Source organism: Poecile atricapillus, chromosome 3, assembly GCF_030490865.1.
Source record: "Poecile atricapillus isolate bPoeAtr1 chromosome 3, bPoeAtr1.hap1, whole genome shotgun sequence".
Classification (NCBI taxonomy): Eukaryota; Metazoa; Chordata; class Aves; order Passeriformes; family Paridae; genus Poecile; species Poecile atricapillus.
The window spans coordinates 92,442,657-92,457,994 of NC_081251.1; the positions used below are offsets into that span (position 1 = coordinate 92,442,657).

Consider the following 15,338-nt stretch of genomic DNA (forward strand, 5'->3'; position numbering starts at 1 on the left):
GGACTTTTTGTGTGAATAAATGTAAACAAAACAATTTAGAGAATAACTTTTTGTTTAGGCTGAAATGTATTTTGACTTATTCAAATGTAAAAAGACCACATTTCATCTGCATCTGCTATTTGTTTTTCATCTTCTACAGAATAGACTTAGAAGAAAAATCAGACTTGCAGTAAAACAGCAAAGAAACAAAAATCTGAACTTACAATGAGTCCTTTTAGGTGAAGTTACTGAGGTAGAAAATACCAGCAAAGTCAATTAAACACTAAGATGTTGCTACTTGAAAAGTGATTGGAGTGCTCACGGGGATAATAAGCACATACACAGCACACAATAAAAAACTGTACCCTTCATAAGACTGACTCCCTGACAGAACTCACTTAGTATTTGAATAATCTCAGCCAAGTCTCTACAGCTATTATTAGCAACAAAATCTGACAGCAATCATGCACAACCTGTCACACTAACAACGCAGCACAGACCATTCATGCTGCACCGTGCCCAGAGGGCCACTTTAACTATTTCCTTCAAGCTGTAGAAAAATAGGAGTTTCTTAACAAACAGAACACTAATAACAGAAACCTAAGTCCCCTCAAGGAGCTAAACACAGCAGGCTGTTTTTTCACAAAGACCGAAAATTCAACTGATCTCAAGTATAAAGCAAACTTGAGAAAGGCAGACATGCTTTCACAATTCGGGGCAACCCATGAACAAGAAACCAAACAGAAATAACCCATTCCAACTATCCCCAAGCAAGACAAGCCACATAACTCATCTCAGCTACTGAAGAGCTTTTATAAAATCTCATTGATAAACAGCACAATTTCCAACTCTTCTATCTTATCCTCAACTGCTAACATAGAAGTTGTGAATGATCTGAGAACTAAAGCTCAGAAATTTCCATGACCACATTTGGTCTATTTGATCAAAATTATATATGCATTTTTAATATCTCAACATATTAGACCAGAAGGTAACAAGCATTTTTAAATAACATAACTGAAAACACTACATAAAACACTATGGTTTATAATGCAAAGCTTCATACACCTAACTGATCTTCTGTAGTGCATGTGACCGTAAGCCTAAACTACAGATTTTCTTTGTAAATGCACTATTAGGCATAAGCAAAGTCTTTCCTGAAAACAGGCATCAAGAGGAAATTTACATGTGTTTTGTTCAATTTCTAGTAAAACTGATAAAATTCTATAAACATGCTTTTAATTGCCCAGCACAAAAATTGGTAATTCAGCTCCCTAGAAGCAAGACTGGCAAAAGTGGTATGAAGGAGATTATAGTCCTATTAAAATTTGACATGAACAACATTGTAAAGTGTATTTTACTGTTTGTGATAATCAAGCATTTGCCAGTTTATTATGCAAAATTTACTGTATGAGCTTAATAACAAAAAAAATCCTCAAATCTGACCAGGGACTACCACGTTTAAATTGGCTAACCCTCAAGAAACAGCTCCTGCTTTAAGAAGGTATCATAGAAAAAAATTAATGTTACCTCAAAGTAAAAATTACAACCAACAGAAACCCCATTTCAGAACAAAATATATTTGTGCATATATAACAAGGAATTTTATTTGTTGAGATTCATTTCATCTAAATATCTGAACTATATTAGGTATACATTTTCAGCTGAGATGAACCAAGTCTCAGCAACATCTTTCTATTCTGACCATAAAGGTGAGTCTTACTGGGTTAGCACCATCACACCTGTTATGTCTGGTGTTCTACTGCAGCTTCCACAAATAGGAACTCCTAAATCTGCTTGTTCTATCTTTTGTTCTATGCATTCCTTCTGAAAAATGTATTGAAATAGAAAGCCATCATCTTATACTTGAACCAAGAGTTTAAGCAATATTTTGAAGTTATCATTTATTTTGCCGCTAATTTACCAGATTTTCTGTCAAATATAAAAATTCAATGCATTTCACACTGAACTTGGTGAAATCAATTTCTACAAGGTTCCTAGGCATCTAGAAGCAAACCTGAGTTAGGCATAACCACCTCCTTTTGTACTTGCCCCTAAAGGTATTTTTTTTTCCAGACTTTGAGCTTTGCTTTCTGCTCTCTGGATCCCATAAAGTCATCTTGAATTGACAAGAAATCTGGTTTTAGACACTGACTCTGAACTCTCAAATTACTGCATGTAGAACAAGGGAGGTAAGCAAGTGAGTAGACACACTAGTTCCTCAACCCCATCCAAAAATAACTTTATGGTTGACAGCTTTTTCCATGGAAACCTTTCCTTCACATACTGCTGATCCAGAGCCTAAAGGTGCTGCAGTTGTCACCTTCTGTTGGTGCACAAGAAAAGCAACTCTTCCTTTGATCACACCTAAGCAACTGGGTTTACTCTAATTCCACTTATTTATTTTTGTAATGGCACTTTGTTTCACTCACAAAAGAAGCACTAACCTGGCCTCAAAATTATCAGGCCTCATGATTTTTTAAAGCCAGATAAATACAAGAGATTAGACAGATAATATTTGTGAAACACTGAACTCTAGAAAAAAGGCAATATTTTCTGAATTTTATTTTCTAAGAACTACTTACTATATTAACGTGTCCAGTTAATACCCGGCAATTGTCAAAAAAGTGATCACTTAGCACAAATTACAGGCCATATTTTCTGGAAATCAATAGGACACAAAGACACAATATTGGTTTATCCTGACAGATATTTCTCACAGACACACATTATCTATCTTCAGAGTATCTGGCTGTCCAATTTTTAATGGAAATATTTGAATACGGAACCTTCTAAAAACATTAAATATCAACAGATTTTAATAAGGACTGATTATTATCTTCTCACAACAGAATTAAATTATTGCAACTACATCAACACTAACAAAACAATCCAGCACACGGGCTTTTGACAAGAGAATCAGATGCACCATTCAAATTACTGCTACAGGTCTCTGGCTGCATGAGTGACTTTTAAATTCAGCAGTGGTTCATATAATAAAAGGGAGAATTATGTACCATGAAGTAACAGAAGAGATCCCTCCTCATGAGATTACAGTGGAGTTTCACTATTCTAAGGTATATTTTTCATCAATTAAATAAAAAACAAAATATTTAGTTTTACGGGAAGCATTTATAGAACCAGAAAACACAATACATCAAGTCTAAGCAATTCTGAACTTTCATAATAGTAAAAATCCAAGCAGATTGTAAATGAGTTTCTTATCTGCCTCTTTACCTGTAATCATGTTTAAACTTAAAATCCTGGAATTTCCATATTCCCAAACATTAAAGGGCTTGTAGTCTGAGTTTAATAGTTTCCATTTGGTACGTCTGGTCTATTAGAAACAATATACTGTTACAATAGAGTTGCAGTAAAAAGGACAAAAACAGTGAAGACTTTAGAAACCACTCTTAAAGGAATTTATTCTTTTACAAAACAGAAAAATGTTAGAAACTTTGAATAGTTCCTCTGTATATCAATGATGTACATCTCTGTACATCATCCAAAATTTGCAGCTTAAATTTATCCAGTTGCTCCCCTTCTTCCTATTAAGCACTCCATTTATTGAACTGCATTAATTCTAAAATGCCTTGGCTTCAAAAATGAAATCAGCTGCACAGCAAGCGCTATTTCTAGGCACTCACTGTGTATTTTCAGGTGTGCAAGAGGGACTCCAGCTTTTAGTTTACAATTTTATTTACTAGAAGAAAAAAAAGCTTTGAACAGAACATCTCTCCTGCAGGCTGCTTCTTCCTCCATTTCAGAGACTCTAATTCCTCTTCTGTATGTCTCAGTAGGGGGTACTCCTCTTCCTTGCCCACTGCACACTCTTTGTATTGCTTTAAATGGCCAGAAAAAACCCAGTTGTGTCAGACCCCGGATCCATAAAGAATTCCCTAAAGTCTCCTTTCAAACCCAGAAGAAAGAGATAAGCAGACTGGACTGAGAACAGGACTGCAGCTGGGAGGGGATCATTAGCACATGGGTCTAAGATCATCCCTCCAGGCTATTAAAACAGGAACTTGCAAACACTCTGGCACTGGGCACTCAATTAGGACTAGCAGCCAGTTCTCCACATAAACCTTTAAACCAAATCATCCCACATCATACCTGTCAACGCCTTGCTGCTTGTCTCCTTCCATACACCTGTGAAATTACCCAAATCAATGCTAACCCTTCCTGCATCCATCATCCCATGTCCCTCTCTGACACTGCCTCCATTCTGCCCAATAAAGCCTGCCTTGCTCTGCATTCATCCTCAGAGCAGGCTGGGTGAGCAGAGCCGGGTGAGCCGAAAGGAGCTGCTGCACACAGGCCATTAACTAACCCAGCAAGCATCCCTTCCCACCAGACAGGGCCCTGCTCAGATGCCATGTGCACACCGCTGGATGGGACTGCTGCTGGGATGCTGCCCAGGGTAACACAACAACCCAGCGCTGGCTAACATCCATCCCCTCGCTGTCTGCCAGCACCACAGGGCCTTTCCTGCAGAGCTGCTCCGCTCGGCACCGTCATTCCCAAATAAATTTCATAGATTTATGAAAGATATGAGCAAGGGTACTTTCATACGCTATAATTTTCCCTCCAGCTAGAAAAAAATTAGGGATATCTCACATCACAAAATCATTGTCATTGTCCTTGTCATTGTGGCACATTGCTAGATGTGAGGTTAATTTTTTTCTTGTCCCTTTTCTTTTATCCTTCTGTTTGCTACAACATGGTCCAAATTTCAGAGGGTATTAAAATGACTAAAGCCTTCTCAGACCATTAACACAGTCAAGAGGTCTATAAACTACCAAACAGTCCAAGACTTTGATAGCGTGATCTATTTAAAAAGGAGGCAAATAAGAGAAATTCAAATTAATTGTGGGAAGAGAAATCAAATTAATTTTCTGCATTTGTGATGACTGGACAGAAGTGGAGAGGTTCACATGCATCATGAGATACCTAAAAGATACACGTTAAAATGATGCATCTATAGGAGAGGTTAGAGAACACTTATATACTGTGAACAGTAACAAGCTACCTGTGTTTGGACAAGAATTATCCCAAGATTTCTACAAGTTCTCAGGAATACAACAGCTACTAGTCGAGATACACAAGCTCAAACCAAGTTGTGTAATACCTAGGGTGTGAAGGAGGGAGCTAAAGAAAAAATGTGGGCAACTAAGCATAGTGAAGGCTCACAGCTATGCTAGCCAAATTAACCAAAATTGTAACCGAGACACAGTGGTCAACAGGCTTTTTATAAAGAAAAATCCTGAAGTGCTGAAAAAGGATCATAGAAGATCTTAAGGAAGCTCAAGGTGACAGCCTACTGGATTTCTAATAGGCTTTAAACAAATTTTAAGAAAACTAAGAAACCCCAAGTGACAAGATCTCCTGCAGGGATAAACAGCTGATGGTCTCATTCAGCATGGTACTTCCTACACTGCTGGCTTGTTTTTTTGAAAATGCTGATTTCTTAACACTTAAACATCTTACATTGCCTAGCACCACACTGTTCTACCAGATCCTGGTACACAAAATCAAATGCAACATCAAAAAATTTATTTTGATAAATTACTTTAAAAAAAAAAAAATAGGAAATTCTTCTTCCAAATTGTACTAGTTTTCTCAAAAATATAATTATTTGGCTGGGATATCTTTTGCCAGAGAATTACTGCAGATAATTTCACTAGACCTACATATTGTGCCCAGAATGCAGTCATAAAATTTTTGGTAGATTTGTTTAGAAGATATCCTTTGCTTCAGAAGTTTTAATAGAGCTTTGACAGACAGACCTGGCTGCAGCCTTTCTACTTGATTCACAACACCATGAATAAATGAAAGTAAGCATTACTAAAGAAATTACTGATTTGGCAAATGAGATTACTGTAAAAAATTGGCTTCCCTATTTGCAACATGACATCAATTGTATTTGTTTAGCTAAGCTGTCATGCATTTTATTTTGTGCAAATGCATTTAAATTGTATGACAGCTGTGATCAGGTCTATGGTGGCATGCATGAGACAGAGCAGCGCAGACATGTGACAGGAAAAACAATACATTAGATGAACTTTTATATGGCAAAAAAATTCCCTATTTCTCCCATTCTTAAGCATTATCCTACTTCATAAACTATATGCCTAATGCCATGCTAGCACTTTTCTCTCTCTCTTTCTCTGCTTTTTTAGCCAACCGTGTAAAACAACCTGTCACAGCAACAGTTGTTCCACTGCATGAGACACACTGGTTGAAATGCCAGAATTTAAAAACATTTGGATTTTAAAGCTGTGAGACAAGTAAGAATCAATGTTATATAAAAGTCTACCAAGAATCTCAACTAGTTTGCCTCAGTGCAATCTCCCTGTACACAAAACAGGACTAAATAAAATCTGTTAGTTAAAGGTGACAACAATTTGATCATATTCAGAACAATTTATAAAAGCATGCCTTGTAACCAAGTAACAATAATAATAATGACTTGCCTAAATGAATACTGTATTGGGTTTTGTCCTTGCTTGTTTAGGGCTTTTAGCTTTGTTTATTGAAGTTACAGGTCACAGATTTTACAAGTTGTTGATCAAATACTGTAGGTGAGTGCACCACTCAGCAGCTTTTGGCCATCACATGCAGAGAACCAGATACCTTGCTCCTGTACTGTGGAGCAGGGATGCTCCATGGAAACAAGATACTCCTTGCCCAAATTCATGCTCTTGATTCTCAGAGATAAACCTTTTTATTCTTGCTTTGCACAGAGGAGAAGAATGTTACCCCACACTGGAAACAGATGTAAAAACAAGCTGCTACATCCACAGAATAAGCCACAGGAGAACGTGTTGTTAAAACAAAGAAAGGACATTCTTCAGTATTCTGCTAGCCAGAATTTGAGTCAATGCTGCAGAACAGTCTCCTCTCTTCCAGCATATTTAAAGCAACTAAGAAGACTCTAAAAATCTTCAAATTAGAGTGTAGACAGACTGTAACACTTGGCACTGGGGGGATGAAAGACTTCACACAACCATGAGATCATTCAAATCTAACAACTTTTACTCCCAAGTTTTACTCCCAAGAATGGTGACAACAAAAGTCGGAAGAGACTGCAGAAAGAAATCTGCTCTGGTCTTTCTCCAAACTTACAGTCTTCACTAAATGTGTGATCTAAGAGATTTAGCTACACCATTACAAACAAAAGTGGCATGGATTTACAAGGTTTATGCATTTTCAACCAAATTTAAACTTTGTTTACATTTGTTTATTGCAATTGTGTAAAGGATTTATGATTCAATGTATCGTAAAGTGGAAAAACAGAGAACAGTTGAATCTGGAAGACTTTATCAAGCATCTTGATTTTGATAAACCTTTTAGTCTTTTGAAAGTAATTTTCTTTTCATTTCAAAACTTAAAGAGCAATATAAATTTATCCAATACAGCCCTGGGGCAGGGAGAAGCAGGTATGCTGCACTGTCCAAAGTTTGACCTAATCACCTGGGTATGCAGTACATTTTACTCAAGGATGCAAAAATGGCAACATCAATGCAAGGAAAAAAAAATCTATTCCTACAAAAAACACAAATAGTTGTCCAATAAACACACAAAAAAAACCCCAAAACTAATACACATAGTCTATTCAGATAGAACATAAGTTATCACAGTATGGAGAAAGTGCAAGCAATTTGAACTTTTAATCTACTAGACTTCATCAGTATTTACAATAAATTAATTTCATGTTTGCAGAACATTTTTTTTACATTTCAGCCATGTTGTGACTGGCCTTTTGAAAGCTAATCTAAACTGTCTTTAGCCATTTGAATTGGATTTATATGCCAGTAACTCTGAAAGTAAAATAACTGATGTTGAGTACATGTTGGATTTGTCTGTATTTTTTTGTTTAATTTTGGGGATTTCCTGTAAATATAAAATATGCCCACAAACCACCTTCAAAAAAGTGTTCTTACTTTAGATTACAGAACAAGTTTTATGTGTGAACAAATTCAGGAATGCTTTATATCATCTAATAATACTATTATTTGATGATATAAAATCTGATTTTTCCAAACTGACAAGATTTTGCCTAAATTTTCCCTTTTAACTTCAGGTGACGGCTCTACACTTTTAAAGAGTTACACATTAATGCATAATAATTTGGAGATACAGATCACTAGCCACTTTTAACATTACAGGCTGAAAAACCTACATAAGGACAAAAAAATCTTTACAGAATCCCATAGTTTCCAAATGTAATTTTTCTAATCTATTGATTTCAAACATTGTTTAGATTTGTTTTCATGAAAGAAAAGGCTTGACAGTGAATGGATTAATTTCCAGACTGTCAGCTTACATAAAGACACAGTAACAGCTGAATCATCTTTTGTTTCTCCTTGGAGGTCAGAGGGCTATGGAAATATTTAGAAAAAAAAAATCAGTCCAAACTACCATAATTCAGATATTTTTATCCTCCCAAAACCAAACCCTTTTTTCCACCAGCCACTAAATAAGTGCAGATTAATCCAACTGAACTGCTCAAAAACTCCATGTACCAACAGATCCTTGGTCTGTGGGCAGCTTCGTGCTTCTCAGCTCTGATGGATTATTATTTCCTACTAAAGGCAGCAAGAAGACTGCACCACTTATTGCATTTTGGGTTGGGGTGCGAGAAAAAGAAGGCAGTAACACAGAGTGAAATCTTATCTACATGATGTACGAGAGAGATTATCTACTCATTTTAACTAAACCAAGGATTTAACTCAGAACTTTAAGCTCCAGAAGAACCTGGTAACTTTATTTTACATGAATATGGATTTTAACTTTAGAAAAAAATCAAATAAGTAAGATTTGAACAGGAAAAAAATTCCCTTTATATGTAATATTCACTATTTCAGAATTAGCCTCTGTCTTTAGTAATTTAAAGAAGAATTCAGTAGCAAAACACTTCCTGCCTAGCAGACAACCCTAACTTATCCCAAAAACCCTACAGTTCAGCCAGGTACTTGAGAATCAGATCAGTACTTCCCAGCTGCCTCTCACATTGAGACAGCCTTTTTCACATCAGCCCTCTGGCAAGCCTTCCTCCCGAGCACGTGAATATCTACAGGACTATTTTGTTGCTATAGCAGGTACATTTCACAGCAAGAAGAGCAGTGGATCATAATCTAGTCATAAACCTGTCCTGAAACAAGTCTGTACACTTTAAAAACAAACCTGAATTGACTTCCTATAGTCTATTTCTAGCTATTAAAAGTCGGAGTAATAATACAAGTGATCTATTAAATAACAGTCATTTGTAAAATAATCTGCCACTTGCCAGAAATCAAATTATTCTTGTTTTATACATTTATTAAATAAACTCTGTAGAAATTAGTAATAATGGGGGGTTTTGTGCAAAAGAATAAGTATAGCAGAAAAAAAAAAAGTAGATGATGAATAGAAAACACAACATTTAAGGTTACAAATATATATATCTGAGTCATTCAGAACTCCTTGGACTTACTGCAAGTGATGTCCTCATAAAATCCTTTCTTTTTAAAGAATAAATACCATGAATACTGAAAATAGTATCTACATCTAGATCCTTCCAAAGAAACTTTTTTCTTTTTTAAAAATTTAATGAGCAAATAACTGTAAACATAACAAGACACAGTTACTCATGCTTCTTAAATATGATCCAAACATTAAATAAATATTTTACTTGAAATTTTGTTTAAAATTATAGTTCTATGTAGCAAAAGACTAAGGTATAAGTAGTTGTGCTAGGCTATAAACAAATAAATACAAATTTTAGAAATATCAGTGATTTTAAAGCTATGCCAAGGCTAGAAATAGTTGTTTCAATTCTGCTACAAAATAGACAAGATGCTTTAGAAAAAGAAAGTATTTTGAAATAAGATGACACAAAGTCCTGCATTCTCTATGCATCGTTTGCTTTAAAAGGGAAAGAAGAAATATCTCTTTCATTTGTTTTACTCATGTTATTATTTTACAAATGGGTTGGTCCTCAACATCTTCTCTCAATGCCGCCTTTATTAAATAACTAACCAGACCATATAATTAAATAAACAAATATCAAATGCCTATGCACACACTGGAAATGGACATATTTTCAACAGCTACTCAAATATTCTTTCTTTTTTCATAATATCTACTGGTGTTCATAAATTTTCTCAAACCTACCATCTCACTTTGTCAGCCTCTATGTATTATCTTAGTTCAGAAAGTCAACATGAGCAATAATGCAATACGAGGACTTTTATTTTTTTTCACTCATCAAAGACCAAGTATTTACCTTCCACAAGCATGTCTGGCACATCTGCTTGATATCTAGGCCCCACTCTGATTTCTCCCTTGTCTGCTAAAAGCGTTTTCAATGATGGATCATACACCAATGAATAAAAAAAAGTATCCTAAAAAAAAAAGACATATTTGCAACAGCATAGTAATTCTTAAAATTAGGTTTGCAGACTTGTAACACCTTCCACTTGGAAATCTGCATACTTTACAGAACACAGATTTGGTACGTAAATCTTTATATAATACAGATGTTTCATGAGTGCTTTTAAAAGGCTAATTAAGACTTCTCTCATTGTTAAGACTTTCTTCAGAACAGAGCAATAATGAAAAGATTCGTACACAAAAATATATCAGTGGGTTTGAAGAGAATTAATTTTAACTGCTTTCTGAATTTATCATGTTTGCATTCATAAGTATCTTTACCATACTGACTTTCCATTATAAATTAATCTCAAAAAAATATAAAACACTGTCTGTGTAAATCCCTTTTGGGCACGAAAACAGTATTGGCAAATGTGGTATAGTCACATATGTATAGGCCAAGTCCTGCTTTCAAAAATATTTTTACTGATTATCAGTGGTTTGGTGTAGAAATTTAAAAATAAAGACATACTAATTTCAGATAGAAAACACTGTCTTGTTGATGTTATATTAAGACATTCCAAGGAAAAATATGTTTATTTTGAAGGCGTTTTGCAATCTTTCAAATTCTTGGGGAATTTTCTTCCTCTCTGGAAAAGCTAAGCATCCTAAGTATCTTTCCAGAAAAAGGTGAGGAGACACTTTCCTTATCATAAAAACAAAACAAAACCACAAAAAAATAAGGAGAAAAAAAAAAAAAAAAGGCACATGTGAATTCTCCCTTCAGTATCTGCTACAGGAAAACATCTCTATATTTTCATCTGTAAGATGTCATTTTAATTCCTTCAAATTAATTATTTTCTAAATACAAACAGATTAATAATAAACCTATCATTTCAGTTTTTCATTTAGTTTTTTTATCCAATATTATTGCTTAAATTAGAGTTTTGAACAACATAATTTTTCTAACCTATCATCCAAGATATGATTTTTAAAGTATTTTTTGCCCAATTGTTAAAAGTACAGAAAGAAAAATAAACTTATCCCAATATTTACTTGAATAGAAATCACAATTACCTCTTTCTCCAGGTATGACAGCACAGATTCTGTCTCATTCAGAAGTGCAACACTGCATTTTCCCCTATACAAACATAAGCAAGAATAGTTACTTTGTAAAAAGTTCAAATTTCAAGTAAAAAGTTACTTACAAGAAAACAATCTAGATATACTTTAAATTTCTACACTGAAAGTATAAAAAATATTGAAATATATAAAAATGAACATTGCCATACTTTAATAATACCAAAATTAGCATAAAAGCAACAAAACAAATGGCTGTACTGATTCAAGCATTCAAATACATTGGAACTCCACCAAACTGGGAAATAGTTTCAGTAATGGAGAATTCAGTAATGGAGAAGCAGAAAAAGAGAAGAGGTACAATTGCAAACAATAAATACACACACAATTAATAAAAAGATTCCAGGATTAAAGAAACATCTCCTCCACATGACTTATCTCCAGGAAGTTCAGTGTATAATTTGAAAACAAATAACCCAAACTAGAAAGTATATAAGGCTTTACTTTTTAGACTGTAAAAACAAAGTACTTTTCTCTTTTGAATGGAAGTGTTTTTAATAATGAATCATGGAATTCTATCAGTCTCCTCTATGCCCACATTAAAATGCTAATGACCTCATTTCTGTGCAGGCTCTTGTTGCTCAGTAGTGATACAGACCTGCCCATGTGGAACATAAGCAGTCAATGCAATGGAAGTTTGAGCCCACCACCCTCAACCCCTTCTCATCCCCATCTCCCCTCAGCATTGCCTTGCCTCAAATTCCTCTGTCTCCAGCTTCTCTGAAAATAACCTGCAGAATTATGTTTAACAAATGGTATTTTAAACGAACACTTATGGATGTGGATGAAAAATGTTAAGTGTGCTGAATCACCTCACTAGCAACTCACATTTTTATGTTATATTTTACAATTAAACTACCATTTTATATATATATATATATATGTATGGGTGTGTGTATATATATATCTGTATCTATATCTATGAAGATATATTTATTACCCCTTACATACAGCACCTTGTACTTCACGCACCAAAGTTTTACTCAGTTTAATTATTTGCCAAGAGGTTCCTGTGGCATTATACATCCAGCTGCAGGAACTGTGCCCAGAACATCCATCTCCCATCTTTCCTCATGGAACAGACCAGAATACAAATAGAGAAAGAGTAATTGCAGAGACCTTCTTGATTTTAAAATAACACCAAAATGGTTATTATAAAAATTTGTCATTCTTAGAGTCAGGGAGTGCTGACTCTAAGCTTTAGAGGTATTAGAAGCCAATTGCTAACGGCTGATACCCAGCTAATGTCTTATTCATCGCCACTGCACATCCTGGGAAAGGGGGGAGAAGCCACACAATTACTGTCCTGAATTTCTCTTCATTGTCACACCTGTCAGGAGAACCACACCACCAAAGAAAAATGGTGGGAAGAGGGGGAAGAAAAGTCTGACCACAATACACAACAGCAGAGGAAAATCCTCCTGCAGCAGAGAAGTAGGAAAGATTCTAGATACCCCATAATGTCTTTCTTTGAAGGCTTTCTTGAAACTTTCAGCCTCAATAATTCCAGAGCACTCACTTCTAAAAATTAATTGCGTTGTAGCATTAAGTCAGTTTTCCAACTTTATTTTAACATTTTTTTGGTTTTTTTAGTGTAAGAAGTTAACCAGGAGTTTACCTTTCCAGTCTGCTTCTATTCCATACAGCTCGAGCATGCTCTCTCTCTCTCTCTCCACTACAGCCTGCCCTTATTTAACTCAAATTACCACAGAGGCATTCATTGCTCCACTGCCATCATGGCTACAAAAGTATTTTATTGAATAGCCTCATCTTTTATTGCTGGTCCGTTAAAAATTCATTTTATTTCATTAAGATACAAGATCAGTCCCTGCAGCATGTCTTTTAAGTGAGTGGATTTCCATTTGATGCTACACTTCTTTGCACAGCACTTTAACCATCTAATGGCTGGAGTCACACAGAGGTAACATTTTGTATGTATATATGACCTCTCACATGCATGGGCTTGCGTCTCAACAAAGACAGTACTAGACCTACAGTAGACACTAAAAAATAAGTAAAAAAACAACAAAACTCATATTTGCAAACAGGTAAATTACAAAAGTCTTTCTACCTTTGATTCTCTATATTAAAGATACCTGTTTCTGTAATCTAGAGACCTGCAATACTTAATATAAGTGATTTAGAATCTTTACCAAATTGATAAAAGCCTACTGTTTATATAACTCCTCCTCTCTTTCTTTCCCATCAAAGGAAAAGCTTTTCTGTCTAGTTGTAAATGCTCTGCTGGGTTGAACCAAGCATCTAGTTCATTGTATTGTGTCCAGCACTCCTCAGTCATGGATGCTAAGGAAATAATTTAAGTGAATATCGATTTGTAGTAATATGTCCCTCAATATTCTCCAACCACCACTGCACTTTTCACCTGTTCCTCAATATTAATAATCAAATGCCCTGGAGAAAAAGTTAATGTCATTTAAACCACATTACAACGTGACTTGGGAGTTAGGTTTTTAAGGGATGTATCTGAAAACCCATAGCTTCTCTGGATTTAAAAATAATATTTTCCTCCTTACAGTGTTCTGGATCTTTATTCCTAAATGTTTTTCAGTATTTCAGATAATGTGGACAGACAGAGCTATATCAAATAAATAATCAATATAACAGCATAAAATCTTACTGTTCCAAACTAGCCAGAGAAAAGGAAGGGGGAGCTAGCTGCCTACAAATACAAATGAAAGAGAACGTATGCTGCATTTAGCAGATTATAAAAACAGTTACAGACCAAAATAAAATTATACTCGCTACTTTCAGAAACCCTAATGTCTTTACATTTTGAGTGTTATTTATTTATTGAGTATTAGTGGCATACAATGCCACAGGTTCTGTTGGAGTCTCCTGAATGCATGACTAAAATGAACTCAGGTAAAAATTACAAAGAATTGCCCAGTTTTTAAAAAATTACATAAATAAAGAGTTGTCTACTATTTTTCCATATATGAAACCCTCTTCCTTTTATGTAACTCTGATTCTCTGATTTCAGCTGTATTTCTCCAACAAGCAGCATTCTTGACTTAACTGGTATCATCAAGGTGAATTATTAGTTAACAGCATCAGAAGGTCTCGATGTTAAGATGACACATCTGATTTTGACCTTTCTCTCCAATTAAAAATATTCAGAAAATATTTTTTTACTTCCTACAGAATTAGGCAAAATTCATCTCCTAGGAATGTTGAGTGGAAGTTTAAGCAACCCCAGCAATGCACAAATAACAGTAAACAAAAAAGTAAGTCAGCTTTTATGTCTTCATTACAACTTAATTTTGATGAGATTAAGTTGTGCCTTCAGAATCCCTTCTGCTCTTAGATGTACTTCATATTTAAACTGGTCACACATAAAGAGTAGTTCCATTGAGCTGACAACAATGCCAACAAAACTTATTATATAATTAAATCAGCAACAAAAAGTTATTTAGAGGTCTTGAAGTAAAAGGAGACAATAAAACTCACTTTTAAATATATGCTCATGGTATTGCCACCTTCTATCATATAAACCACTTAGGATTCAATTTCTTCTCCTGTCCCAGTAATCAGAGCCACAACTCACAACACTTTTCTTTAAAGCATTAATCATATGACAGTTCTTTTCACATGCTACACCTTCCTTCACTCTTATTTGTTAGAAGCTTTTGTCTGCTTGTAAATTTTTTTTGTATGTTCCAGGTGACTTCAGCAGTGAGTTGACAATTCCTGATCATTTATACCCACCAGCTAACAGAGGCCTGACAAGCTATTTCTCCATGCCTACAGTTTACTTCCATACCTCAGGGAAGCCCTTCTGTTACAAGACAGAAATGAGACACACCCTTTTTCCAGAAAAAAAACCAAAACTTTAGAACTAAAGTGCG

General features: G+C 35.0%; 1 protein-coding gene across 1 annotated transcript in view; it reads right to left on the bottom strand.

Moving 5' to 3' along the window:
- MTA3 (metastasis associated 1 family member 3) overlaps positions 1-15,338 on the bottom strand; it is a 133,322-nt gene that overhangs the window by 86,749 nt on the left and 31,235 nt on the right. Inside the window, exons 5-6 of the mRNA XM_058834568.1 lie at positions 11,410-11,473; positions 10,247-10,364 (exon numbers count right to left, since the gene is read on the bottom strand). Coding sequence (XP_058690551.1) covers positions 10,247-10,364; positions 11,410-11,473 — 182 coding nt within the window. The remainder of the gene's footprint in view (positions 1-10,246; positions 10,365-11,409; positions 11,474-15,338) is intronic.